The 16,907-nt window shown below is 35.9% G+C and overlaps 1 protein-coding gene across 1 annotated transcript in view; it reads left to right on the top strand.

The window, feature by feature from the left end:
- LOC123463958 (cadherin EGF LAG seven-pass G-type receptor 2-like) overlaps positions 1 to 16,907 on the top strand; it is a 179,696-nt gene that overhangs the window by 44,794 nt on the left and 117,995 nt on the right. The window contains exons 10-13 of the mRNA XM_045160057.1: positions 287 to 399; positions 8,004 to 8,149; positions 11,830 to 12,010; positions 13,757 to 13,913. Of these exons, the coding sequence (XP_045015992.1) occupies positions 287 to 399; positions 8,004 to 8,149; positions 11,830 to 12,010; positions 13,757 to 13,913 (597 nt within the window). The remainder of the gene's footprint in view (positions 1 to 286; positions 400 to 8,003; positions 8,150 to 11,829; positions 12,011 to 13,756; positions 13,914 to 16,907) is intronic.

Raw genomic sequence — 16,907 nt, 5'->3', positions numbered from 1 at the left:
CTGGCTAACAAATTTCATGAATCCTCTTGACTCTGCCTCCCTAGGACTGAAGTTAGAGGTATTACATTTAGGAGGGTCCTGGGATTGAACTACTGTCTTTACAATTACAAAGCATATACTTTACTGACAGAGCTTTCTCCTTTGCTCTCTATTTTACTTTTCAAGCATGTTTTATGTAAAGGAAGTTACACAATATGTACTTAAATAAAAAGTAAAACTGTCTTTCTCCCTAATGTTCCTTTTCTTCTCTCACTCCCAATCCCCCAACATTCCTCTATCTCTGTAGCAATTCCAGCTAGTGGTTGCTGTGAGGAATAGGCACGACCTGTCTCTGGAGTCATGTATTGGTACAATAACAGTAAACATCCAGAATGTCAATGATGAGAGTCCAGTTTTTACGTAAGTAATGAGAAATTTAAATATTTATATCATAGCATTTCACCACTGAAACCTTTTATGAGAGTATAAATAGCAAAATTTTACTATTATTTTCTTTTTTTATTTTTATTTTTCTTTTACTGGTCATGGTCAAGACATTATGAATATAATCCAAATTGCTCAGGCAATAAAACCACTGATTAACAGCTGGGACATCATGAAATTACAAAGTTTTTGTACATCAGAGGACATTGGGAATAGAGCAAAGAGGCAACCTACAGAATGGGAGAAAGTTTTGCCAGCAATATATCTGACAGAGGATTAATATCCGGGATATACAAAGAACTCAAGGCACCAACCCAATTAAAAAATGGGCTATGGGGCTGGAGAGATTGCTTAGTGGTTAAGTCACATGCCTGTGAAGCCTAAGGATTTATGTTTTTTCTAAAAGTTTTTGTTTTTAGTTTTTTAATTTTTATTAACCTTTTCCATGATTATAAAAAAATATCCGATGGTAATTCCCTCCTCCCCCCCACCACACTTTCCCCTTTGAAATTCCACTCTCCATCATATTACCTTTCCATCTCAATCATTGTACTTACATATATACAATATAAACCTATTAAGTACCCTCCTCTCTTCCTTTCTCTTCCCTTTATATCTCCTTTTTAACTAACTGGCCTCTGCTACTAAGTATTTTCCTTCTCACACAGAAACCCAATCATCTGTAGCTAGGATCCACATATGAGAGAGAACATGTGGTGCTTGGCTTTCTGGGCCTGGGTTACCTTACTTAGTATAATCCTTTCCAGGTCCATCCATTTTTCTGCAAATTTCATAACTTCATTTTTCTTTACTGCTGAGTAGAACTCCATTGTATACATGTGCCACATCTTCATTATCCACTCATCAGTTGAGTGACATCTAGGCTGGTTCCATTTCCCAGCTATTATAAATTGAGCAGCAATAAACATGGTTGAGCACGTATTTCTAAGGAAATGAGATGAGTCCTTTGGATATATGCCTAGGAGTGTTATAGCTGGGTCATATGGTAGATCAATCTTTAGCTGTTTGAGGAACCTCTACACTGATTTCCACAATGGCTGGACCAGATTGCATTCTCACCAGCAGTGTAGAAGGGTTCATTTTTTTCCACATCCCTGCCAACATTTATGATCATTTGTTTTCATGATGGTGGCCAATATGACAGGAGTGACATGGAATCTCAATGTACTTCTAATCTGCATTTCTCTGATGACTAGTGATGTAGAACATTTTTTAGATGCTTATATGCCATTCGTATTTCCTCCTTTGAGAATGCTCTATTTAGCTCCATAGCCCATTTTTTGATTGGCTTGTTTGATTCCTTATTATTTAACTTTTTGAGTTCTTTGTATATCCTAGGTATTAATCCTCTATCAGATATATAGCTGGTGAAGATTTTTTCCCATTCTGTAGGTTGCCTCTTTGCTTTTTTCACTGTGTTCTTTGTAGTGCAAAATCTTTGTAATTTCATGAGATCCCACTGATTAATCTGTGGTTTTATTGCCTGAGCAATTGGGGTTGTATTCAGAAAGTCTTTGCCAAGACCAATATGTTGAAGGGTTTCCCCTACTTTTTCCTCTAGCAGTTTCAGTTTCAGGTCTGATGTTAAGGTCTTTAATCCATTTAACTTAGTTCTTGTGCATGGTGAGAGAGAATAATCTATTTTCATCCTTCTGCAGATATATATCCAGTTTTCCCAACACCATTTGCTGAAGAGGTTGTCTTTTCTCCAATGAGTATTTTTGGCATTTTTATTGAATATCAGGTAGCTATAGCTACTTGGACTTACATCTGGGTCCTCTGTTCTGTTCCACTGGTCTACATGTCTGTTTTTGTGCCAGCACCTTGCTGTTTTTGTTATTATGGCTCGGTAGTATAGGTTAAAATCAGGTATGGTGATACCACCAGCCACATTTTGTTGCTCAGTATTATTTTAGATATTTGAGTTTTTTTGTGATTCCAAATGAATTTGTGGATTGTTTTTTCTACTTCCATGAAAAATGCCTTTGAAATTTTGATAGGAATTGTATTAAATGTGTAGATTGCTTTAGGTAAGATTGAAATTTTGACAATATTGATTCTTCCAATCCAGGAACAAGGGATATTTCTCCACTTTCTAGTGTATTCTGTAATTTCTCACTTGAGTGTTTTAAAGTTCTCATTGTAGAGATTATTTACTTCCTTCATTAGGTTTATTCCAAGGTACTTTATTTTTTTTGATGCAATTATGAATAGGAGTGATTCTCTGATTTCATCCTCTGTGTGGTTGTTGTTAGCATATATTAAGGCAACTGATTTCTGTGTATTTATTTTGTTTCCTGCTACATGGCTTAGGTTTTTATCAGCTCTAACAGTTTGCTAGTAGACTCCTTAGGTTCCTTTATGTATACAATCATGTCATCTACAAATAATGATAACTTGATCTCTTCCTTTCCAATTTGTATCCTTTTTATGTGTGTCTCTTGCCTTATTGCTATTGCTAAGACTTCCAAAACTATGTTATATAAAAGCGGGGACAGTGGACACCCTTGTCTTGTTCCTGATTTTAGTGGGAAAGCTTCCAGTTTTTCCCCATTTAGTAATATGCTGGCTGTAGGCTTGTCATAAATAGCTTTTCTTATATGGAGATATGTTCCTTCTCTTCCCAGTCTCTGTAGGACTTTTATCATGAAGGGATGTTGGATGTTGTTCAATGCTTTCTCTGTGTCTAATGAGATGATCATGTGATTTTTTTCCTTCAACCCATTTATATAATGTATTACATTTATAGATTTGCATATGTTGAACCATCCCTGCATCACTGGGATAAAGCCTACTTGGTCAGGGTGAATGATGTTTCTGATATATTCTTGTATCCTCTTTGCCAATATTTTGTTGAGAATGTTTGCATCTATGTTCATGAGGGAGATTGATCTGTAATTTTTTTTGTTGTTGTTCTATCTTTGCCTGGTTTTGGTAGCAGGGTGATGCTGGCCTCTTAGAAAGTGTTTGGTAGAATTCCTTCTTCTTCTGTTTCATGGAAAAGCTTAAGAAGCAATGGTGGTAGCTCTTCTTTAAAGGTCTGGTAAAATTCAGCAGTGAATCCATCTGGGCCTGGGCTTTTTTTAGTTGGGAGATTATTGATAACTGTTCAGATCTCCATGTTTGTTATAGGTCTATTTAAGTGATTAATCTCATTTTGATTTAACTTAGGTAGGTCATATAAATCAAGGAAATCATCCATTTCTTTCAGATTTTCATACTTTGTGGGGTATATGCTTTTATAGTATGTCCCTATGATTTTTAAAAAATTTCTCTGGCATCTGTCGTGATGTTACCTTTTTCATCTCAGCTTTTATTAATTTGTGTCTCTTCTCTCTTTCTTTAGGTCAGATTTGGTAAGCATTTTTCAATCTTGTTTATCCTTTCAAAGAAACAACTCTTTGTTTCATTAATTCTTTGGATTGTTTTTATTTTGTTTGTTTGTTTGTTTCTATTTCATCAATTTCTGCCCTAATCTTTATTATTTCTTCCTGTCTACTGATTTTTTATTTGCCTTGTTCTTCTTTTTCCAAGCCTTCTATTGTAGCATTAGGTCATGTACTTGCAACCTTTCTAATTTCTCAATATAGGCACTTAAGGCTTTAAATTTACCTCTTTGAATTGTCTTCATTGTGTCCCAGAGATTTTGGTATGTTGTGTTCTCATTATCGTTTGGCAATATAATTTTTTTTATTTCCTTCTTGATTTCTTCATTGACCCATTCATCATTTAATAGTTTATTGTTTAGTTTCCATGATTTTGTGTATGCTCTATAGCTTTTCTTGCTACTGATTTGTAGTTTAATTACATTGTGGTCAGATAGAATGCAGGGACTTATTTCAATTTGCCTGAATTTGTTAAGATTTGCTTTGTGTCCTAATATATGGTCTATTTTAGAGAATGTTCCATGTGGTGTTGAAAAGAATGTATATTCTGCAGCATTTGGATGAAATACCCTGTATATATCTGTTTGTTCCATTCCTTCTATGACCTCATTTAGTCCAGATGCCTCTCTGTTTACTTTTTCCCGGGATGACCTGTCATTTGATGAGAGTGGGGTGTTAAAGTCACCCACCAACACTGTGTTTGGTGTTGTCTGTGACCTTAGTTCTAATAGTATTTTTTTGATGAGTTTGGGAGCCTCCACGTTAGATGCATATATGTTTAGAATTATAATGTCCTCCTGTTGGAATGTGCCCTTAATCAATATGAAGTGACCTTCCTTATCTTTCTTGACTAACGTTGGATTAAAGTCTACCTTGTCAGATATTAGGATAGCAACCTCTGCTTGTTTTCTAGGCCTATTTGCTTGAAACACCATTTTCCAACCTTTCACCCAGAGATAATATATATCCTTTGTAGAATGGTGAGTTTCTTGGAGACAACAGATTGTAGCATCCTGCTTTTTATCCCAATATGCAAACCTATGTCTTTTCGTTGGGGCATTGAGGCCATTGATATTAAGAAATATTATTGAAAGGTGTGTATTTATGTTTGCCATTTTTTTTTTTTTTTTTGTGGTTCTGGTTCTAACTGTGCTCTCTTGTGTTAACTAGTGTTTGATTATTGCTTGTTTTTTTTTTTTCTAGGTTCCTTATATGTGTGCTTTTTCTCTTCTTCTGCATGGAGGATTCTATCAATATTTTCTGTAGAGCTGGTTTTGTCTTCAAATATTCCTTTAACCTGCTTTTGTCATGGAATGTCCTTATTTCTCTGTCGGTTTGAATGGATAGCTTTGCAGGATGAAGTAACCTTTGTTGACAGTTGTTATCTTTCAGAACATGGAATATATCACTCCAAGCTCTTCTGTCTTTTAAAGTTTGTGTTGAATAATCTGCTGTAATCCTGATGGGCTTGCCTTTGTAGGTAACTTGATTTTTCTCTCTAACTACTTTCAATATTTTTTCTTTGGTTTGTGTGTTTGGATGTTTGATTATAATATGGAGAGGAGAGGTTCTTTCCAGGTTTTGTCTGGCTGGGGTTTTAAAGGCTTCCTGTATCTGCATTGACACCTCTTTCCCAATTTGGGGGAAGTTTTCTTATATGATATTGTTGAAGACACCTACTATGCCTTGGGAGTGGAATTCTTCTCCTTCTACTATGTCCTGAATTCTTACATTCGATCTTTTCATAGTGTCCCAATTATCTTGAAATCCCCACTCGTACTTTTCTATACATTTGTCTTTCTCTTTGTTGGACTTTATTAGATCTGCCATCTGGTCTTCTAGCTTAGATATTCTGTCCTCTCCTTCATCCATTCTACTAGTGAGATTTTCTACAGTTTTTTATTTCATTAACTGTGTTCTTCATTGCTAGTAATTCTGACTGGTTTTTCTTTATTATTTCTATTTCCTTATTTATATCTTGTATTGCCTTCTTTATTTCATTCAATTGTTGTCCTGCATCTTCTTTGATTTCCTCTTTGATTACTTTGATTTCCTCTTTGATTACTTTGATTTCCTCTTTGATTACTTTGATTTCCTCTTTGATTACTTTGATTTCCTCTTTCAGTTCTTCTTTCATTCCTTTGATTTGTTCTTTGACCTCTTTGAACATATTTATAATCATCCTTTTGGGATCTTTCTCAGGTATTTTCTCTAACTCGTTCTCACTATGAAGTCATTTCTGATGCATTAATACTGTTAGGTGGATTTATATCTTCTTGATTTTTAGTGTTTCTTGTGTTATAATGTATATATTTTTGCATCTTGGACTAAGTTAATGCTTGGATTTTCTAGCTATCTGGGTATTCTTAGCTGTATCAATTGATTTGATGTTATATATTTTCAGGGTAGGAGTTTAATGTGTTAGGTGTGGCTCTTAAGGCTCTCAGAGTATCTACAAAGGTGTTCCTAGGGGTTGAGTTTCCCTGCTATGGGAGTATTCAAGTAAGCTGAGTGGAATAAAATACAAGTAGATTCTAAAAGTTAACTAAACACTGCACACATTTAATCAAAAACAGCCCCAAGCATGTATGCAAGAGTAGTTATTATAACAACCAGATCCTCTTTCAACAAAGAGGTAATGATTTCTGGTCTGTTGAGGGATCCAAGTCAGCTTGTAACCAAGTGAGACCCTTCCCTGGTGCAATCCCAGTTACCTTGCATGATTTTGGTCTTAATCAAGTTGCTGCCTGTGTTGTTGGACTACTGTTCTGATTTCTGGAGCTGGCCACTGGCTTTTCCTGCAGGACAAACTGAATCTGGCAACTGTGGCCCTGCAGGTCAGCACCCCCGCTACTGGAACTGCTGCTGCTAAAGGTGCCTCTGCAGGGTCTGTCGCCATTGCTGCTGAATCTGTTGCTGCTGGGTCCACTGCTGCTGCTGCCACTGAAGCTGCTGATGCTGGATCTGCCACTGCTGCCTCTGAAGCTGCTCCTGCTGGGTCTGCCGCTCCTGCCACTACTGGATCTGCTGCTGCCAGAGCCACTGATGTTACTGCCGAACTCCTCTCCTGCTTGGGTCCCGCTGTCAGCTTAAGTTGGCGTGGCCTTGTCCTGGGACTGCTGCTCTGTTCGCTTGAGCTGGGCTCAGGTGGTGCGGGAGGGGTGGGAGCCACAGCTGCTCTGGTTCTCTCACTGTTCCACATGTTCTTCTACCTTGTGGTCTGCTCCTCTATTTCTCACTGCGGCTCTCCCTTCATGTTTCTTGAGTTGCGGCAAGCTCCTGTGTGAGTGTAAGCTCCCTCACCTGGTTTTTCCTGCGGCTCAAGCTGAGCCTGGTGGTTTTTTGGTTCACTGGTGCCACTACCACCGCGGAGCTGCCGGGGCCACTTTTGCCGGCCTGTGCAGGTTCTGGATGCTCTGGATCTCTTCTACTTCGTCGTTGCCTCTTCAATTTCCTATATACTTCACTTTTTAGTTAAAGTGTGCATTTTGCTGAGTTTTTTTGGTCTTTTCCCCACTGCCAGCTGCTTTGGCATGGTACCTATGCTACCATCTTAACCAGAAATCACAGGACCTATCTATTATTTTCATTGTAAAATTTCTTTAATATTCAAGAGTATCTAGAAGTCAAATGTTTGTGCACTTCATAACATTGTTTTGACATTCACCAGAAATGAAACCCATTTATACTTTGTTCTTGAAACCATAGAAAAAAATCAGTTTTAGTGGAACACAATTCAGTTTCCTATTTTTCTCCTATTTATCATTAGTAAGAAAAATACTACATAAATGCATGTTTATGTGATCATATTGTGAAATCAATATAGCCATTCAAGAGAGATGGGGCAATAAATGCTACTTGACATGAAAATATTTCCAAATGTATCTGAAATAAAAAATAATTTTCTAAGTGTTTACTACATTTTATTATCTGCAATAAAATATAATTTCTCAGTCTTTGTAAATGCTAAAGAATGAATATGGGAGAAAATTCTAATTATTTCATTGTTTAATATGTAAACTATTTCTAATAAATAATAATTTACAAATTGTTTAAAGCCAGAGACTATAACCTGTTAGAAATGTGTATCACATGAAATTTCAAATATATTTATGTGGTACAAATGAAAAGTCATTGTTTACACTGTGATAAAAAATGTCTTTTGTCCCACAGATACATACCACATGAACCGATAAATATTTATGAAAATCTGCCTGTAGGAACAAAACTTGTCAAACTGATGGCAACCGATAGAGACATAGATGATGCGGTGCATTATGAATTCATTGGTACACAAAAAGAATTTTCTATAAATGAAGGTACAATACTTTGTGGCTAATCCTTTCAGAAAATGAATTATAAAGCAGTTTCATTTGTAAAGATGAATCCTAATTATTATTCTATTGGGATGAAACAATTCTTAAATTTATATATTTAGCATAGTTTTGTGAAGTAAATAATATCCTTCTTTTTTAAAGAATGGAAATGTTGTACACTATCTGTCTGCCCCAAGAGATTTATTGACAATCCAGAATCACACATCATCCCTGGAAATTAATTTTTTTTTATACCTGAGGAGTAACTTCTCATAAAATCAAAATATTAGTTAACACAAATCAATTACCTATGTCTTCATTCTCATAAGCACTTGCATACATAATAGCCATTTGGGGCTTTTACTGTACTAATTTCTACCTAATATCTAATTTGTAGAGAGAAGTTTTATTTTTTTCTTTCAATGTTGGATAATGAACCCTGGTACTTTCACATGCTAGGAAAATACTGTTATCTTTGAATGACTCAACAGTGCTAACCCAAGGAAAGGAGATTTTGAAATACCCAAACTCACTCAATAAGTTCTGTGGCAAAATCCAACTTGAATGCAATCAATTTATGACACTTGTAGCTTTAAGTACATCCCATATGATTAGGAGTCAAGGGGTTATGCCTTTAGCAATATAGGCATAAAAAGAGAAGAGGAAAGACAGATTGCTCCTCTCTTTAACCAGACAGATGTAATGAAAAGGACAGGATTAAATACATTCTGCCTATCATATTAATAGAGAGGCCCACACAAGGATCCACAATCTGAGTCAGGCAGGAAGGAGCCCTTATAGGGATACTTGGTGTCCTTAGTCAGAACTTAAAGAGAATCAACAGTGGGCAAGAGTAGGTACTTCTGTGGAGGAAGGTGATAAAATAATCATATTAAAGTTGAAGAATGTTGGTTTATTCTGCTAGTGATACATTGAAATTGTAGGTATCCAAATAAACAAATGTTTTGCAAAATGTGTATTAGCACATATGTGGATACAATTGTACCAGTAAATATTGATGTACCTCCACACATTCTATTTAGAAAATGAAAATACTTATTAACCTGAATTGCCCTTGACACATTGAAAATATATACTGAACCATACTCTGTTGCATAAAGATGAATGCACTATGTATCAATTAACATAAATAAATTATAAATTATCATAGGTGTACATTTTAACAATCATATAAAACTGAAAGCCGTATGTCCATAGGGACACAAATATGTAAGGGCATTGAGATTGGTGAGAAATGGAATGCTGGCACAGTGTGAGAATAGCTCCCCACCAGATTTTTGTGTTGTTGGTGTTGTTGTTTTCTGAGGTCGGGTCTCACTCTATCCCAGGCTGACCTGGAATTCACTACATAGTCTCAGGGTGGCCTCAGACTCATGGAGGTCCTCCTACCTCTGCCTCCCAAATGCTGGGATTACAGGCGTGCACCACCACACCTGGCTCTCTACCAGGTTTTTAATTACAAAGGGCAAAATAGTAACTTCCAAGTGGAGTAAACTTGTGGGCACCTTCTCAGCCAAGTAATTAAGTACTACTAGTTTTTTAATTTTCAAAAGGGCCAAAGTTATAAAACACAAGGGAAATTGAATAACTTTTCCAGATTGAAGAACACAACAAAGATATGGAGATGTGTAATTCTGAATGAGTTCTTTTGCTATAAAAATATTGAAACAATTAGCAGACTTTCTATAAAACGGTCAGTATTTCATGCTAACATACTGATGTTGATGTTTGTATTATGGCTATGCTGCAGAAATATCATTGCTTTTGGAAAATGTAGTGCCAATTGATTGGAAATAATGACACATCATTAGAGCATCAAATTACTCTCAAATTATTCAGGAAATATTTTTCATAAGTTTGTGATTGTTTAAATATTTTAAAATTATAAAAACAGACATGAAATGGGATAAGTGATAATGAATAGTGAAGATAGAGAATGAAATTTAATTCATACTACAGAATTCCTAAAGTAAGAACAATGAAAACACCTACAAACCAAAGTATTCTTCAAGAAAATATCCTTAAAAGATATAAAAATCAATTTTTTCAAAAAAGCAATGTTCCCATGTGAAACAATGAAAAATGGCGAAATCTGAGACATTTTTTGGAAACTATTAGATACTAATTTAAAAAATAACTTAACCTCTAAGTAAAAAGATAAATTTATTTATATGAGTAATGATCAAAATATTAGGAGTCATTTTTATAGTACCTTTAACATAAGTTGACTATTTAGACTATATAGAAAACTTGAAGACACAGAATAGTAGCTTTTCAACTTTTTATTTATTTATTTATTTTTTATTTATTTTTTATTTATTTATTTGAGAGTGACAGACACAGAGAGAAAGACAGGTAGAGGGAGAGAGAGAATGGGCGCACCAGGGCTTCCAGCCTCTGCAAACGAACTCCAGACGCGTGTGCCCCCTTGTGCATCTGGCTAACGTGGGACCTGGGGAACCGAGCCTCGAACCGGGGTCCTTAGGCTTCACAGGCAAGCGCTTAACCGCTAAGCCATCTCTCCAGCCCTCAACTTTTTATTTTATACCCAGCAAAAGTGACTTCATAGATAAAGAGTGCAAATAACATTTTAGGGAGATGGAAAGAATTCAAAGATTTTTTCCCCTCTAGTTTTTCATGAGGAATGCGATAGAAAATATATGCTACAAACCAAAACGACTAATAGAGATTTCAGCGTATGAAACCAAGGTGAGCACAAATTATGTACTCGCTTAAATACAAAATTGCTGTTGATAATAGAGAGAGCAGGGCTGGAGAGATGGCTTAGCGGTTAAGCGCTTGCCTGTGAAGCCTAAGGACCCTGGTTCGAGGCTCGGTTCCCCAGGTCCCACGTTAGCCAGATGCACAAGGGGGCGCACGCGTCTGGAGTTCGTTTGCAGAGCCTGGAAGCCCTGGCGCGCCCATTCTCTCTCTCTCCCTCTATCTGTCTTTCTCTCTGTGTCTGTCGCTCTCAAATAAATAAATTAAAAAAAAAATAATAGAGCATATTATCCTAAGGGTTATTTCTCTGCAAATGTAAATACAACAAAGTAATTAATTAAGCCTCTCTCATGTAAAGCACAACTCATTTTTCTTTTTGCTTTTTTTTCTGCATACCATCCCCAACCCACCCTCCTCTACTGGACACTACTTGAGCCTCCCATTCACTGAGTGTTATCTTTACATCTATCATGATCCTCCCAGGAAATGTTTTCTGATCTGTGTAGTATTGGAGGCTTCTTTATTCATCTTCCCCTCACTCAACAGCCATTTCTTACATATGTACATCTGTGATTACCTTGTGAGCTTTATCAGGTCAGTAGCTGACCTTTATTTTATCCCTAGGACTATTTTACTATCCTATTATTTTTAAAATATTTTTTGTTTTGTTTATTTATTTGAGAGCGACAGAGAAAGAGTGAGAGAGAGAGAGAGAACGGGCACGCCAGGGCTGACAGCCACTGCAAACGAACTCCAGACGTGTGCGCCCCCTTGTGCATCTGGCTAACGTGGGTCCTGGGGAATCGAGCCTCGAACCAGAGTTCTTAGGCTTCACAGGCAAGCGCTTAACCGCTAAGCCATATCTCTAACCCGTATCATATTGTTTTTATGCATGTCTTAGTCATTTGGATGCTGAATACAATTTTGCTGCCTAATTTTAGACTCAGGAGAAGTCACCATTGCTTATCCACTGGACTATGAAGATGTGGCAACTCCAAAGTCTTGGGTATTATATGTCAGAGTTTATGATGATGAACGAGTACATTCAACAACTGGGACACTCACAGTAATTCTAGAAGACATAAATGACAATGCACCCCGATGTTCACAGGATATTTATGTGTAAGTTGTTCCCACAATTGTTTGGTCTTCAGATGTTTGCTAAAAAGGGCATAAAGCAGGAAGAAACTATTAGTAAACTATTAAGTAGGTAAGCTGAGTCATACTTGATCGAGGTGGGAACATTTCACTCTTTTCCTACTTTATCCTTAGACACATAGCTTCTCATTCTTTTTCTTTCCTAGAAAAGTGAATATACTTCACTTGTACCCAAAATAATTTCCTAAAGAGTTAAAATAAAATCTAGGAAGCTCCAAACATGAGTTTAGGATGCCAATATGACAGAACAGTGGAGTATTTCAGAGTTTTGGATATTTGGATGAAGAATGTTCAATCTGTATATAGAAAACTCACCTAAACCACAGAAATGTGTGCTTCCAGATCAAAAGAACATATAGCTGGACTAATGTCAGCTATCTGCAGTAGAATTTGAATAGTCTTAGAGATCCAGCAATGGACAATTCTGCTTAATAGCAATTTTTAACTTAATACATTACTAAAGTTTTTGAGTAATCTTTCCTTGAATAATTCTTCTCTCATTTGAAACAAAACTTCATGAGTAAGAAAATGAAATCATGTTTTTAAACTATTTACAAAATAATTTTTAAGATCCCATAGAAGTGAAGAGTCAAGTGGTGGTTACCAGAGACTGAGGAGAGTGGGGAAGAAAAAAGGGGTGGAATATACTCCCCAATGGGTACCAAGTTATAGTGAGGAACAAGAAGTTGTGATATGCACAGTAGGATGACCACAGATAACAACAACGTATTGTGTATTTCATAAAGTATCAAAAATTGTTTTGAAAATGTTTACATTAAATAAATGGCAAATGTTTGAGGGAATATCTATTTTCAACCATATGAAAACATTACTCTGTTTTTAGAACGCTCTTTACCATAGACAATTAGACAATTCATCTTTTGTCTCAGTATTCTAAATCCCAAGGTACTATCAAGGGTTAACTTAGAAACACCCTGTCAAACCAAAGAAAACACCCAGACATAGTTGTTTGTATTAGCCAAAATATCAATGCTTTATTTTAAAATACATATCACTGGGTAAACCCAGTAATCATTTATTGTATTCTGATGAGAAGATCAAAGAAAGTTACTTTACTGTGATACCTGCAGTGACTCAGAGATTCTAGTTTTTTTTTTTTTCTACTTTAGTCCATATTTGCCATTATTACCTTTTATACCATTTGCTTCCAACTCCAAAGAGAAAAGGGAGCATTAGCGTGTGGATGGTATCTAAGCTGCTATCACCTTATCAGGAACTGACCGCTAGCCTTTCTAGTACCATATACTTTGCTAGCTTGTCTCCCATAAGTCAAATACAGAAGTTGTACGGAAACATGACTATTGATGAGAATCAATTGTCCCTATCCTCTGTTGAGTTAGTCTAACAGTCCATTCTTCTCAGTTCCCATATATTTAAGATGGAGATAATGATATCCACTTAAAGTAACAAGCAGAACCATCTAAGATGATCATATAAACTTTATAAAATTAAGAACCTTAGGAAAAAATTGCCATCTTGTGCAATAATGCCTAACTAAATTTGCTTTTCATTATTCTATAATAATAGTAGTTCATTTCTCTTATATATCTTGAAGGATGTGAAATCAATTCTTATGCAGTTCTTCACAAATATTAGTTTTATTTTTATCAAAAGTGCGTATTAAAATATACATATATGTTAAGTCAAAATAATGTTATAATACATTTTATCACATTTCTCCCAATACAGATTTGAGCTTCCTGAAAACATTCCTGTTGAAACTCTTTTAGTCTCCCTGACTTGTACAGATAAGGATAGAACTGTTCCCAATAACAATGTAACTTATCATTTAATTAAGGACACTTTTTCAAACAAAACCTTTACTCTTATAAACAATGAACTGAAAGTGAGTATTCTAAAGCTGCTCTCTGAATGTGGCCTTGTGATTAACCTCAGACAGAAAAAAGCATTTTATTTTTATTATTATAAACTTCTTAATGAATTACAGTAGTTCAAATAGCTGATGGCAGAATTTTTTCCTGGATTTTCAATTGAACCTTAAACATAGCTTGTTTGGGGATGAATTCTGGAATGCAATTTTGATCTTGATGTCTAAAATAGGAGGGTTATAAATTTCCTAGAGTAAATAAAGGATAAAATAGTGTGTATTCCTTTGAAATGTGTTAAAAGTACCTTTAATAAATATATTAAATAACTTTTGAACATGAACTACAAATAGAACAAAGATTTTATTACTATATTCTATAGTATGTAGTAGATTATTTTTACCAATTTACCAATTTAGGATATATAGATTTTAGTTATGATTAGTTTTGTGACCAGAGTTAGGCTATCTGTTACCTTAGGCATGCAATTTTCAAAACAATAGTTAGATTTGACATTGTGTTCAACATAGTGATAAGTGTTGCTTATCAGAAGAGCAGGTTAATGAAAAACTTAACATGTTCTGTTTGAATAATACAGAAGCAATTATTTGTTCATTTCTGTGTGTGTCAGTGTGCATGTGTGTGGACAATATGCTGTGTGTGTGTGTGTGTGTGTGTGTGTGTGTGTGTGTGCGTCCTTGGGGTGCACTATATGCTGGCCAAGGTGGAGTCTCTTGCCTGAAATGTCTGCAGTGGAATATCACTATTAAGCTCTTCCTCCTGGTCTTGTTTTTATCCTGAATCTCCCTCCCTTCCTTCCTTCCTTCCTTCCTTCCTTCCTTCCTTCCTTCCTTCCTTCCTTCCTTCCTTCCTTCCTTCCTTCTTTCCTTCCTTCCTTCCTTTCTTCCTTTCTTTCTTTCTTTCTGTCATTCTCTATCTCTGTTTTTTTTTTTTAATTAATTTTGGAACTTGAGGACACCACTGACTCTTGGGTGTTTTCTGTCCTGCAGACAAATGTAGCCATGGCCAGGAATCTGGAGATTTAAACTTGGCCTTCTCAGGATCTCTTTGACCCTCTTGCTTGCCCAGCAAGCACATCTGACCACTGAGTAATCTCTCCAGATTCATAATTACTTTTTCATCTTGTTTTGATATGTATTTCACTGAAATTGAACTTCTATTCAAAAAGTACTTCGTGTGGGCTGGAGAGATGGCTTAGCGGTTAAGCGCTTGCCTGTGAAGCTTAAGACCTCGGTTCAAGGTTCGATTCTCCAGAACCCACGTTAGCCAGATGCACAAGGGTGCACATGAGTCTGGAGTTCATTTGTAGTGGCTGGAGGCCCTGGCGCACGCATTCTCTCCCTCTCCCTTGCTCTCTCTCTCTCTCTGCCTCTTTCTGTCTCTGTCATTCTCAAATAAATAAATGAACAAAAAAATTTTTTTAAGTACTTTGTGTAATCTTTAGCATGTCTACCATTTGCTCTCTCATGGTCTGTGACTAAAACCTACAAAACCACATTCATGACCATAAAATACTGTGATGTCTTTCAACTCTGCATTCTAGTGAAGTGAAGTGCATTCATGTTCATGCTTCTAGATGATCTAGCCTTTGCATATCCTATTCCCCACATACTTTTGTACTTTTGCATATCTTCATGTTGATATGCCATATTTTGACTTGCTTATTAATTTTTTACTTTTGACATTTATCTCCAGACATGTATTCTCCCTTATGTATAGATTTTCTGTTTCTCTTTGGGTTCTTACAGTATTTTGTATGCCACTCTGTAGCAGGAATCATACATTTCATCCCCAGTTCAACAGTGAAAGAAAAAAGTCCATTATTAAACTAGTGTCTGACACATTGTGCTGGCTAGAAATGTGTTTATCAATGGCTGAGTTTATGACTAACAAGAAAATTAAACTGGAATTAGCAAATACCTCAAAGCCACATTTTCAAAAATTTCAACTAGAAATATTATTTATGTGATGATAATATTAAAATAGACTTTTAAAAATTAAATATATCTGAGCTGGACATGGTGGTGCATATCAATAAAGCTCAGGAGACAGAGGTAGGAGAAATGCTGTGAGTTTGAGGCCACCCTGACTTGAGACTACATCGAAAATTCCAGGTCAGCCTGGGCTAGAGCAAGAACATACCTTGAAAAACCAATAAATTGGGCTGGGGAGATGGTATAGCACTTAAGGTGCTTGCCTGCAAAGCCAAATGACCCAGGTTCAATTCCCCAGTATCCATGTAAACCAGATTCACAAGATGGTAGTGACTAGAGGCCCTGGTGTACCCATTCTCTCTTTCTCTCTCCCCCTTTTCTCATTTAATTAAACTAATAAAATATTTAAAAAGCAATAAATAAATAAGTAAATATCCTTATATTGACAGAAAATAGCACAATATCAACATATGCTCAATCAAATACTTTGAAAGGTATGGAATAGTTAATCTTTTTTGAATTATCTCATTTTAAACAGTGCTAGTAAGAAGAATGCAAGCACACAAAACACATGAAAAAATTGTGGCATTGGACTTGTTCTAACATTTTACTAACTGCATGAAACCAGCATATAAAATTTATAGAATCAAAACCTTTGAAGAACAGTACAGAGCCCTGTATTTCCTACATTTCCCTGGAGCTTATGGAATATTAACTTCAATTAAAATCACTGACACATGACTTTATTTTACCTCCTAATTACTGTATGACTAGAATGAGAACAATAGTATTTTCCACAAAGTATGATTAAGCATGAAAGGGCTATTAAAGTGGAAAAATTCTTATTTTGCTACAATAGCCAAGGCAGAGAAGGCAGTTCATTAAAAATAAAAAGAAAGAAAATGATGCAGTATAAATGAATAGTGAATCAAGCATGTATTATGGGATTAAAAAAAAAGTGTACTTGGGCTGGAGAGATGGCTTAGTGCTTAAGAGCTTGCCTGTGAAGCCTAAGGACCCTGGTTTGAGGCTTGATTCCCCAGGACCCAGGTAAGCCAA

Source organism: Jaculus jaculus, chromosome 10 (assembly GCF_020740685.1).
Source record: "Jaculus jaculus isolate mJacJac1 chromosome 10, mJacJac1.mat.Y.cur, whole genome shotgun sequence".
In the NCBI taxonomy this organism is placed as follows: domain Eukaryota; kingdom Metazoa; phylum Chordata; class Mammalia; order Rodentia; family Dipodidae; genus Jaculus; species Jaculus jaculus.
The sequence above is the reverse complement of the archived record's forward strand: the minus strand, read 5'-3'. Positions and strand labels throughout refer to the sequence as shown.